The sequence below is a fragment of the Physella acuta genome, unplaced genomic scaffold (assembly GCF_028476545.2).
Source record: "Physella acuta isolate Inbredline_101_S28 unplaced genomic scaffold, ASM2847654v3 ptg002042l, whole genome shotgun sequence".
Taxonomy (NCBI): Eukaryota; Metazoa; Mollusca; class Gastropoda; family Physidae; genus Physella; species Physella acuta.
Window position 1 is genome coordinate 109,358 of NW_026733545.1, and position 13,143 is coordinate 122,500.

The following is a 13,143-nucleotide window of genomic DNA, read 5'->3' on the forward strand; positions in this document are numbered from 1 at the left end:
CTATATCTTAAATGGAAGCACGTTAAAGTTAAACTGCTATACAATGTTTATAATAGACTTTTTTTTTTTAAATTATAAACACTTTGCCAAGTATCCTCTTGTTTATGTGTGTGTACTCCAATCTTTAAAACATATCCTCTTGTTTACGTGTGTGTAGGCCCTACTCCAATGTTTAAAACATATTCTCTTGTTTACTAAACCATTGACACTATTTGATCAATATCCGTGGTCCAGCTTGATCCTTCCAACAGTTCCATAAGTAATTCAATTGTCCAATTAAGTCTATACCCTCCCCCCTCCCCATGATGTCCGTTGTTCATTCTGTCCTTTACCCTCCACTTCAAATGTTCCGCCCCCCTCCCAACACCTAGTGTATACCACCCCCCCTCCTGACGTCTACTGCCCCCACCCCAAAAATCTACTCCCGTAACCCCTAAAGTCTACCACTTCCACCCTTAAAGTCAACTACCCCCACCCCTAAAGCCTACCATCCCCAACCCTAAAGTCTACTTCCTCCACCCCTAAAGTCTACCACCCCCACCCCTAAAGTCTACCACCCCCACCCCTAAAGTCTACCGCCCCCACCCCTAAAGTCTACCACCCCTAAACTCTACTTCCCCCACAGGAAGGACGCTGGGAGCGAGAACACCTCATGCTCTTCTACCACCCCCACCCCTAACTTCTACTACACCACCCCTAACGTCTACCACCCACCCCTAAAGTCTACCACCCCCACCCCTAACGTCTACCACCCACCCCTAAAGTCTACCACCCTACCCCTAAAGTCTACCACCCACCCCTAACTCTACCACCCACACCCCTAAAGTCTACCACCACTTCCCCCACCCCTAAACTCTACTTCCCCCACAGGAAGGACGCTGGGATGGAAGAACGAGAACACCTCATGCTCTTCTACCACTACGATGACGCAATGACCTTCACCTTGGTGGCATCGGCAAGTAAATGTCTAAGTAAGTATCGATTCTCGTATTGATTTGTTCAATTGAACAAACAGGGGACATAATCTTCCATTTAATCAATATCAAGGTGCAGATTATCGCCTCAAGGACAATCTCTTGTAAAAATGTGAACACAAAAAAAGACCAAGAAACAATTTCTTAAGAAAAGCTTTTGGTGTATTAAAGTTATGAAAAGCGGATGAGAAAAGATTATGAAGATTTTTGTTGTTGCTCTAAAAGCAATAAGTTTCCGGTGCATTTTGTGTCCGATGTACTGTTTACTGCCTTGTTGTCATATCACACCGCTCGCACGTACACCGATCCACATCCACTAACTAACACAAAAACATATATTTATATATATATATATATATATATATATATATATATATATATATATATATATATATATATATATATATAAGAAAAAAATGAAAGAATTATCGAAGTTTATTGCATAACACTGTATTAGCAAATTGATTGGTTGTTTTATGTATGGATTGGTCCAGATGACGTTATTGTTAGACGTTGATTGCAGATGTTTAAATTCTTCTCCCTTTAACGTTGTATCATGTTTTATGTACTCTCGTCACCTGAGACTGTTGACGCTTCTCGAATGTTCTCCAAACTTTCCTCCCCCCCCCCCTTTTAGATCTACCAGCTGAGACGGTTCTAGAAGTTTATAGCGCCTAATTCCTCAACTTTCCGCCCCCCCCTAGATCTACCAGCCGAGACGGTTCTAGAAGTATTCGGCGACTACTTCCTGGTCCACTGCCTGAGGTACGGCTATGACGACATGCTGAGGACCCTGGGGTCAGACATCACCAGCTTCATCCAGAACCTTGACTCCCTCCACTCCCTGCTAGCCTTGACCTACGACAAAATCGTCGCTCCCTCCTTCCGGTAAGGTTTTCTTTCCTCTAGCACGCTGGGTAATGTCGGGGTGACTTTAGACACGGGTAAAGTTTTCTCTAACCCAGTACAGGTACATCTTTTACTGGGTAATGTCGGGGTAACCCTAGACCCCTAGTAGAAACAAAAACGATTATAAAATATATCTAAGTTTTATTTAGTTCAAAATTAGCAGTCAACAATTACCAGCAACATTAAACTAGCAGGGGACAAGGAATAAACAATAAAGGTTATAACGCCATACAGTGCTTCAAAACCTGATTAAATTTAGTGCACATCCATTTTTACAACATTCAATTTACGACAGAACTACCCGCTGACTCTAATAAACGGACGTTGACTCTAATGACCGAACGGTGACTCTAATAGCCGAAACACCGACAGGTTTGTGAAAGCGCTTGGCACTTCTTCATTCCACAAAACAACCACGCAGATATTTTAAAACCAGACCCCAAGTTAGGCAGGTTTCCCAACATACACAACTCTCTCAAAACAATGGTATGCAATCAGACGGTCCCATTTTTATACCTGTCAGGTCAGGTAGGTGTTTTCCAATACATTTTAAATCACTAATTAAAAGTGTACTCATGACTCAACTGGAGGGAGATGCTAATTAAAATACAGGTTGAGTGGCAAGACAAATTGTGTACTCACACACTGGAAGAAGAGACGGAAGGGTATAGTTAATGGTCAAGTTACCCCATCGAGAGGGTCTAGTTAATGGTCAAGTTACCTCATCGAGAGGGTCTAGTTAATGGTCAAGTTACCCCATCGAGAGGGCCTAGTTAATGGTCAAGTTACCCCATCGAGAGGGTCTAGTTAATGGTCAAGTTACCCCATCGAGAGGGTCTAGTTAATGGTCAAGTTACCCCATCGAGAGGGTCTAGTTAATGGTCAAGTTACCCCATCGAGAGGGCCTAGTTAATGGTCAAGTTACCCCATCGAGAGGGTCTAGTTAATGGTCAAGTTACCTCAGGCGAGAGGGTCTAGTTAATGGTCAAGTTACCCCAGGTGGGAGGGTCTAGTTAATGGTAAAGTTACCCCATCGAGAGGGTCTAGTTAATGGTCAAGTTACCCCATCGAGAGGGTCTAGTTAATGGTCAAGTTACCCCATCGAGAGGGTCTAGTTAATGGTCAAGTTACCTCAGGCGAAAGGGTCTAGTTAATGGTCAAGTTACCCCAGGTGGGAGGGTCTAGTTAATGGTCAAGTTACCCCATCGAGAGGGTCTAGTTAATGGTCAAGTTACCCCATCGAGAGGGTCTAGTTAATGGTCAAGTTACCCCATCGAGAGGGTCTAGTTAATGGTCAAGTTACCCCATCGAGAGGGTCTAGTTAATGGTCAAGTTACCCCAGGTGGGAGGGTCTAGTTAATGGTAGAGTTACCCCATCGAGAGGGTTTAGTTAATGGTAGAGTTACCCCATCGAGAGGGTCTAGTTAATGGTAGAGTTACCCCATCGAGAGGGTCTAGTTAATGGTAGAGTTACCCCATCGAGAGGGTCTAGTTAATGGTCAAGTTACCCCATCGAGAGGGTCTAGTTAATGGTCAAGTTACCCCATCGAGAGGGTCTAGTTAATGGTAGAGTTACCCCATCGAGAGGGTCTAGTTAATGGTCAAGTTACCCCATCGAGAGGGTCTAGTTAATGGTAGAGTTACCCCATCGAGAGGGTCTAGTTAATGGTCAAGTTACCCCATCGAGAGGGTCTAGTTAATGGTCAAGTTACCCCATCGAGAGGGTCTAGTTAATGGTCAAGTTACCCCATCGAGAGGGTCTAGTTAATGGTCAAGTTATCCCAGTTTTCCCGTCATATATTAATAGTTAAGTTAATGTACGTGTTTTTTCTTAAGAAAATAAAGAAAACATAGACTCCAAAATACTTTTTTTCTCGTATCAAATGGTCAGAAAAGTTTGAAACATTTATGGCGTGGAAGGGGTGGGGGGGTGTATTTATCCTTATAAGCTGAGATAATGGTGTTGTGTCTGACGCTTGCAATATTATGAGGACCGTTGGCTAGCCCCCACAAAAAAAAAAAAAAACAGCCTTAAAATCTTGGCTTTGACAAGATGCTCCAATTGTCTGTTGAGTCAGGTTAAAACACTTACGGGAAAAAATTTGATTTAAAAAAAACTGAAATAAATTGTTAAAGGTAATTGAAGTAAATTGATAAAAAATGATTGCAGTAATTGAATGTACACAGAGAAATAATTTGCTGGTTGGTATTTTACAATTACTAAGGGAAGTTGAAAGATTTTGAAAATATTTTATTGCAGGAGAAAAAAGGAAGGGAGGTGGGGGGAAGATGAAGACCGATTAATTTTCCGTCTGGTATTTATTGTTTTTATGTGAAACTTAAGTTTGGTTATTTGTTTATCGGCGCATGAAGAGCATCAAGTTAGCCAAACTACAGTGTATATATATATATATATATATATATATATATATATATATATATATATATATATATATATATATATATATATATATGTAAGGTACCAATATATATATATATATATATATATATATATATATATATATATTGGTACCTTACATATATATATATATATATATATATATATATATATATATATATATATATATATATATATATATATATATATACATACATATATATATATATATACATATATATATATATATATATATATATATATATATATACACTTATTGTTTTGTACTTCAAGTTATTCGTCATGTTATTTGTTAAGTCACCAGTGCAGGTTCGGGTTAATTATATATTGCAAACCTACAGTGGTGAGTACTTACATCACTGGTGCACGTGTTTGTTGCAGGTGTGAGAACAACCCAGACGACTCGCTGACCCTCCACTACTACAGTACGCGGACAGGGCTCCACCCCCTGGTCAGAGGTAACATCACGTGACACACCCACCCCAAAATTTAGACCACACCAACTTCTGTTTCGGGGGACGGCGTGGTCGGGTTGTAGAACAATAAGCTACTACACGAAAGTCTCCAGTTCGGATCACGTCCTTAATTTCTGCATGTCTACTCAGCTCTCATTGGTACCTTACACATAAGAATTCCCTGAGTCCTATCAGCTAAAATGGGTACCTGACTCGATTTACGGAAACAGAGACGGCCGCACATAAGGCTGAGCACAATACTCTTTCACATGTCGAGATCAGGATACAGGTGAACTCTACTTCCTCTGCCCTATCGCTAGTCTGGTCTGGAATTTTAACTTTGCTTCACAGGGTCAGTGTTAATATGATCAACTGGTTTGACAATTACGCCCACATTCGGGTCCCAATCATCGATTACCACCAGATATTTCGATTACGTTTCCCTGTGAGAGTGATCGCACACTGTTGATTGAGTCTAAGACCGTGACTGCCTTTAAATCACCGTTTAACTCCTCCCTCCCCCCCCCCCCCCACCCATGCATATACTCGTAAACTTTTCACATCGTTCTCTATATATCAAAGTCTGACGCAATTATTTGTTTATCAAATGTCGATACCGACATGATTTGCATTAAGGATCGATACAACAAATCAAACGTTTTTCTTGTCTGTGGGTAGCAATTACCTGCATATTGCCTGCAAATTACCTGCACATAACCTGCAAATGAAATGCAAATGACCTGCTTTTAGACATGTCTGAATATAGCTTTTTCAATATAACTTATGAGTTTGTCAAAATACAGGATTATCTTTAATCCTTTGCGGCTAATTTTGTTTAGCATCCACCCACTTTGCAACGTTGCACTGTTCTGTATGAATGTAGAGAAACATGTGAGTGCACCTAATCAATAAACTAATCCAACTCTATTCACTGAGAGCCCAGTAGACACGCACATTTAAAGTGGAAGTTCTGTTGTTTTTACCACTAAAGCAATGGCCAGATCTCATCAGAGTTTCATCTATATAAATTAATGATCACATTTTGACCACGGGTCATCCGAACTTAGTCTTTAAAATCTAACCAAGTGACCAAATATCTTGACCAGGGGTCAAAGATTAATCTTTATAAACTAACCCAATGACCAAATATCTTGACCAGGGGTCAGAGATTAGTCCATATAATCTAACCCAATGACCAAATCTCTTGACTAGGGGTCAAGGATTAGTCCATATAATCTAACCCAATGACCAAATCTCTTGACTAGGGGTCAAGGATTAGTCCATATAATCTAACCCAATGACCAAATCTCTTGACTAGGGGTCAAGGATTAGTCCATATAATCTAACCCAATGACCAAATCTCTTGACTAGGGGTCAAGGATTAGTCCATATAATCTAACCCAATGAGTCAGAGATCAGTCCATATAATCTAACCCAATGAGTCAGAGATTAGTCCATATAATCTAACCCAATGAGTCAGAAATTAGTCCATATAATCTAACCCAATGAGTCAGAGATTAGTCCATATAATCTAACCCAATGAGTCAGAGATTAGTCCATATAATCTAACCCAACGAGTCAGAGATTAGTCCTTATAATCTAACCCAATGACCGGTCAAAGATTAGTCCATATAATCTAACCCAATGACCAAATCTCTTGACCAGGGGTCAAAGATTAGTCCATATAATCTAACCCAATGACCAAATCTCTTGACCAGGGGTGGTCCGAGCAGTGGCCAGGGAAATCTTCGAGCAGGAAGTGGACATCACGCTGCTGAGCCGACAGATGGAGCAGCTGGACGCCGAGCGCACCCAGGAACACAGCGTCTTCCGTGTGGTCATCCTCAAGAGCAAGGAGGTCAGGGAGGAGCCCGAGGGCCTGGAGCACGAGTGCAGGGAGGTCGAGGGCTTCAACGAGAGTCAGCTGTAAGTCGTGTCGCATTGTCTGAAATCTGCCTTAGAGTATCAGTTAACTGTAAGTTGTGTCGCATTGTCTGAATACAGCCTTAAAATTGCAGTCAACTATAAGTCTTGACGCATCGTCTAAACTCCGCCTTAGAATATCAGTCAAGTCTTGTCAAGTCAAGTCTTATATAGAAGATATAAATATATTCTTTAACTGACCGCCAGAGACGTAGCAAGGGGAGTGGGGGCGGGTGTGTAGATATGACCCCGGGCGCCGACCCTAAGGGGCCCCAAAATGGGTTGGAAAAAAAAATTAAAAGCTCATTTTAGCTGCAGTTTTGCATTATAAATATAAAAAATATAGGGGGGGGCGCAAAATTGAAAGTTTGTCCCCGGGCGCCGGGAAGGGTTGCTACGCTCTGGTTGCCGCCTCTCCCCCCCCCCCTCCCACCACCTTAAAAGAAACGTTGGTAATATAATGTGCACGATCTTTTTCGAATGTGGATGAATCAAATAAATAAATGTAATTATTATTCTTCATGCCACCAGCGCCCCTGTAGTACTGACCCACCTCATCTATTGCCTGTATTATTCATGCCACCAGCGCCCCTGTTGTACTGACCAAGACCCAGTTCATCTCCACCTTCCCCTATCACCTGATCTTCGACGAGAATCTCCGCCTCTGCCAATATGGCGTCAGCGTGGGCAAGTTGTCTCCCATCCCCCTGCGTGAGGGGATGCTCATGACGTCAGCGTTTCGTGTGGTCTACCCCCGAATGACGTTTTCTGTGCAGAACATCAAGAGGTTCATCAACACCATCTTCGTCATCGCCATCGAGGCCAGTCATCAGAGCGATGACGAGAACTTCTTCAGCATGAAAGGTAATCAGACGCTGTATCCGTTTGTTGGGACTTGGATTATCGAAGGATTAGTTTCTCATCAGTGTCTTATTGTCTACTGGCTTAACGAGGTTGACAGTTGAAGAGACGTGTTGGTCAAACCCAGACACGTGACTCCCGTACGGCTTTGGTGAAACACTCGAACTAAAATAGAACTTTGTTGAATAATGAACGAACAATCAGTGTTTCTTCCAGACTTTTTTCTCGGGGGGGCACTTGAAATTTTCGGGGGGGGGGGGGGGCGGTAGACTTTCTTCTGGGAGGCGGACACTGTTAAAAGTATATATTTTCTATATAAATTATATAAATTTCATTTCGTTCCGGGGGGGGGGGGGGGGCGGTAAAAAAATTTCGGGGGGGGACACCCCCCCCCCCCCGAAGAGATGCCTGGAACAACTCTGCAACAATTAGCTGGCTTTATCGCGTCAGTTTTTGAAACAATGAAGTAACCCGGAAAATAAAATATAAAAATATAGATCGTGGACCTTTGGTGCCGCCTGTTTGACCTAAGGTGTAATTTGACCTCGGTATGACCGGGGTCTTGTAATATGACCTCTATTTGAACTATGTCTTATAATTTAGCTTCAGTGTGACCTAGGTCTTGTATTTTGACCTCCTACTAAAAACTATGACACATCGGCCTTTAACGTAAGCATATATCAGACATATCAGCCCGTATTAAACTATGAAATATCGACCTCTATTAAAAACTTTGACATTACCAACCTATTACAACCAGGACATATCGGCCTCTAATGAAAACTATGACAGATCTGCCTCTAATGAAAACTATGACATATCGGCTTCTAATGAAAACTATGACAAATCAGCCTCCAATGAAAACTATGACATATATGCCTCTAATGCAAAACTATGACAGATCTGCCTCTAATGAAAACTATGACATATCTGCCTCTACTGAAAACTATGACCTATCGACCTCTAATGAAAACTATGACATATCGACCTCTAATGAAAACCATGACCTATCGACCTCTAGGTCAGATGATCTGGATGGAGTCCAACAAGCTGATGATCTTCATCGGCTCGCCTCGTCTGACGTCACTGAAGGAGATGAAGCGGATGAACGTGTACATGGCCGACATCCCGCTCTATGACGTCACCAGGGAGATGGTGCTGCTCTACCAGCAGAGGAACGCTGAGATCGACATCACGTGAGTGGGCGGGGTTTAGTGAGTGGGTGGGGTTTAGTGAGTGGGTGGGGTTTAGTGAGTGGGCGGGGTTTAGTGAGTGGGCGGGGTTTTAGTGAGTGGGCGGGGTTTTAGTGGCGCCACGTAAATGGTCTGGGTTTAGTGGCGTCACATGAGTGGGCGGAGTTTAATGACATCATATGAGTGGGCGTGGTTAATTGACATCAGTGCCGTCAAAAAATACTCGCGTACTAGGGGTGGCATAATAGTTTCTATATCATCTACATGAGTACATAGAAACACATACAGTCGCTCAAGTAACTGAACAGTCATTCGTTAAATATAGAAATACACACAGTCATTCAACGACTCACCAACTACAGAGATCCTCGTGTTTTTGAAAGACAAGATTTAGCTTAAAGTTTTTTAAACTATCAAACAACCATCATAGGCAAGACATAAAAACAAATATATTACCGTAGTTGTGTGACATGTTAAAAGCCAAGAGCCGTTGTCAAGACTTTGTGACAAGTGTAAATGACAAGTTTTTTTTCCTTCCAGTAAGAAACTTGACGAGACGACAGCCGAGCTGAAGCGGACGTCCAAGGAGTTAGAGTTTGAGAAGCAGAAAACAGACAGACTTCTGTACCAGATGTTACCGGAGAAGGTGGCCATTCAGCTGAAAAATGGGCAGAAGGTTGAGGCAGGTGGGTGACAGGTGTAGCAGGTGGGTGACAGGTGTAGCAGGTGGGTGACAGGTGTAGCAGGTGGGTGACAGGTGTAGCAGGTGGGTGATTGGTGTAGCGGGTGGGTGACAGGTGTAGCAGGTGGGTGACAGGTGTAGCAGGTGGGTGATTGGTGGGTGACAGGTGGGTGACAGGTGTAGCAGGTGGGTGACAGGTGTTCAGGTAGGTGACAGGTGGGTGACAGGTGTAGCAGGTGGGTGACAGGTGTTCAGGTAGGTGACAGGTGGGTGACAGGTGTAGCAGGTGGGTGACAGGCGTAGCAGGTGGGTGACAGGTGTAGAAGGTGGGTGACAAGTGTAGCAGGTGGGTGACAGGTGTTCAGGTAGGTGACAGGTGTAGCAGGTGGGTGACAGGTGTAGCAGGTGGGTGACAGGTGGGTGACAGGTGTAGCAGGTAGGTGACAGGTGGGTGACAGGCGTAGCAGGTGGTACAGGTGTAGCAGGTGGGTGACAAGTGTAGCAGGTGGGTGACAGGTGTAGTAGGTGGGTGAGAGGTGTAGCAGGTGGGTGACAGATGTAGCAGGTGGGTGACAGGTGGGTGACAGGTGTAGCAGGTAGGTGACAGGTGGGTGACAGGCGTAGCAGGTGGGTGACAGGTGTAGCAGGTGGGTGACAGGTGTAGCAGGTGGTGACAGGTGTAGCAGGTGGGTAACAGGTGTAGCAGGTGGGTGACAGGCGTAGCAGGTGGGTGAGAGGTGTAGCGGGTGGGTGACAGGTGTAGCAGGTGGAGGACAGATGTAGCAGGTGGGTGAGAGGTGTAGCAGGTAGGTGACAGGTGGGTGACAGGCGTAGCAGGTGGGTGACAGGTGTAGCAGGTGGGTGACAGGTGTAGCAGGTGGTGACAGGTGTAGCAGGTGGGTGACAGGTGTAGCAGGTGGTACAGGTGTAGCAGGTGGGTGACAGGTGTAGCAGGTGGGTGACAAGTTTAGCAGGTGGGGGACAGGCGTAGCAGGTGGGTGACAGGTGTAGCAGGTGGGTGACAGGTGGGTGACAGGTGTAGCAGGTGGGTGACAGGTGGGTGACAGGTGTAGCAGGTAGGTGACAGGTGGGTGACAGGCGTAGCAGGTGGTACAGGTGTAGCAGGTGGGTGACAAGTGTAGCAGGTGGGTGACAGGTGTAGTAGGTGGGTGAGAGGTGTAGCAGGTGGGTGACAGATGTAGCAGGTGGGTGACAGGTGGGTGACAGGTGTAGCAGGTAGGTGACAGGTGGGTGACAGGCGTAGCAGGTGGGTGACAGGTGTAGCAGGTGGGTGACAGGTGTAGCAGGTGGGTGACAAGTTTAGCAGGTGGGGGACAGGCGTAGCAGGTGGGTGACAGGTGTAGCAGGTGGGTGACAGGTGGGTGACAGGTGTAGCAGGTGGGTGACAGGTGTAGCAGGTGGTGACAGGTGTAGCAGGTGGGTAACAGGTGTAGCAGGTGGGTGACAGGCGTAGCAGGTGGGTGAGAGGTGTAGCGGGTGGGTGACAGGTGTAGCAGGTGGAGGACAGATGTAGCAGGTGGGTGAGAGGTGTAGCAGGTGGGTTATGGTGGGTAGGTGACATGAATGGCAGGATGCTTAATGAAGTTTCATCATACCTTTTCCTCTACCCACCCCCTCCCCGCGAGCAGAAAAGTTTGACCAGGTGACCATCCTGTTTAGCGACATCGTGACCTTCACCAACATCGCCGCGGCCTGCTCGCCCCTGGATGTGGTCAACATGCTCAACGACATGTACCACAGGTTCGACCTCAAGACCACAGTACACGGGGTCTACAAGGTGGGTTTGGTGGTCCACAGAGGTGGGTTTGGTGGTCACCAGAGGTGGGTTTGGTGGTCACTAGAGGTGGGTTTGGTGGTCACTAGAGGTGGGTTTGGTGGTCACTAGAGGTGGGTTTGGTGGTCACTAGAGGTGGGTTTGGTGGTCACTAGAGGTGGGTTTGGTGGTCACCAGAGGTGGGTTTGGTGGTCACTAGAGGTGGGTTTGGTGGTCATCAGAGGTGGGTTCGGTGGTCTCTAGAGGTGGGTTTAGTGGTCACTAGAGGTGGGTTTGTTAAGGTGGGTTTTGTGGTCACTAGAGGTGGGTTTGTTAAGGTGGGTTTGGTGGTCACTAGAGGTGGGTTTGTTAAGGTGGGTTTGGTGGTCACTAGAGGTGGGTTTGTTAAGGTGGGTTTGGTGGTCACCAGAGGTAGGTTTGGTGGTATACAAGTTTGATTTTCTGTCTGTATAGAATACATTGACCTTTTGTTGAAAAAATGGTGTAGTAAAAGTTTTGGAACACCCCCTTAACCCCCCCCCCCCACCTCCTATTCCTCTTCCCCCCCCCCCACCCAGGTGGAGACGATTGGTGACGCCTACATGGTGGTCAGCGGCGTGCCCGAGAAGACGGACGTCCACGCCCAGCCCGTGGCCAACTTTGCCCTGGACATGGTGGAGCAGGCAGCCTGCGTCCTGTCACCTGCCACAGGGAAACCTCTGCAGGTAGGTTTTGGACTTGTGATGAAATAAAGATTAGTATGGGTTAGGTTAAGCACACTTGTAATGAAAATATAACTACACATTAGATCCCTTTCCTTGGGGTGTGGGGAGTGGGGTGTGCCCACAGATGAAATACCTGAAAGAACCTCTGGTCACTTGTTACTTCCATCAGATTCGTGTGGGCCTCCACTCCGGGCCGGTGGTGGCGGGCGTGGTGGGCCTGAAGATGCCCCGCTACTGCCTGTTTGGGGACACGGTCAACACGGCCTCTAGGATGGAGAGTCACGGGATCCCGGGCAGGATCCACCTCAGCCCCACTACATACAAGTAGGTCAATGTACAAGTAGGTCAGTGTACAAGTAGGTCAATGTACAAGTAGGTTAGTGTACAAGTAGGTAAATGTAAAAGTAGGTCAATGCCATTCCCATATCCGTCCCTTACCACAACCTACAAGTAGGTCAATGTACAAGTAGGTCAATGTACAAGTAGGTCAATGTACAAGTAAGTCTATGTACAAGTAGGTCAATGTACAAGTATGTCAGTGTGCAAGTAGGTCAGTTTACAAGTAGGTCAATGTACAAGTAGGTCACTGTACAAGTATCTCAATTTGCAAATAGGCCACGGTCATTATCATATCTGTTCCCTACCATACTTACCATTAGGTCAAGATTATTAGAATACAGCCCCCTCCCATTATAAATAGGTCGAGTCATTTTAGTTTAGCCCTACAATAAACATGGTCAAGGCCATTCTTATATTAGTCATCTCCCAAACTTACAAGTAGGTCAAGGTCATTCTCACATTGTCTAAGACCGCTAAGCTTAAGCTAGGGTCGCTCACACACACACACACACAAGTAGGTCAAGGTCATTTTCTCACGGTCCCTTAACTTACTAGTTTATGTTATTAGGGGTTTTTAAACCTTTTTCTCCGATGGAAGATATAAGGGTTCGAAAGTTCTAAGGCCCAGCTCACATATAGAATTTTAACCTAACCTTAAATATGATATTGTAAAATGTGTAAAAAAAAATCAATTTAAAAACAAATATAGTTTCCCCTCAACTGAAACATTTTTCTTCCAGGGCGCTTGAAGGTGAAGGTTATCTGTGCAAGGCTCGGGGTCAGACTGAGATCAAAGGGAAAGGCATAATGCAGACCTACTTTCTGATTGGTAACTCCAGTCACGTGATCTCTGAGCCACAGGACGAGTACACTGGGTTACCTTTTCTTA

General features: G+C 45.1%; 1 protein-coding gene across 3 annotated transcripts in view; it reads left to right on the forward strand.

Moving 5' to 3' along the window:
- LOC131931834 (guanylate cyclase soluble subunit beta-2-like) overlaps positions 1 to 13,143 on the forward strand; it is a 52,568-nt gene that overhangs the window by 37,227 nt on the left and 2,198 nt on the right. For all 3 annotated transcript variants that reach the window (XM_059288697.1, XM_059288698.1, XM_059288700.1), the window contains exons 4-14: positions 871 to 971; positions 1,679 to 1,862; positions 4,684 to 4,760; positions 6,476 to 6,683; positions 7,267 to 7,544; positions 8,563 to 8,737; positions 9,275 to 9,420; positions 11,066 to 11,214; positions 11,769 to 11,915; positions 12,085 to 12,239; positions 12,995 to 13,143. The exon at positions 12,995 to 13,143 is cut by the window's right edge and continues 12 nt beyond it. In XM_059288697.1, coding sequence (XP_059144680.1) covers positions 871 to 971; positions 1,679 to 1,862; positions 4,684 to 4,760; positions 6,476 to 6,683; positions 7,267 to 7,544; positions 8,563 to 8,737; positions 9,275 to 9,420; positions 11,066 to 11,214; positions 11,769 to 11,915; positions 12,085 to 12,239; positions 12,995 to 13,143 — 1,769 coding nt within the window. The remainder of the gene's footprint in view (positions 1 to 870; positions 972 to 1,678; positions 1,863 to 4,683; positions 4,761 to 6,475; positions 6,684 to 7,266; positions 7,545 to 8,562; positions 8,738 to 9,274; positions 9,421 to 11,065; positions 11,215 to 11,768; positions 11,916 to 12,084; positions 12,240 to 12,994) is intronic.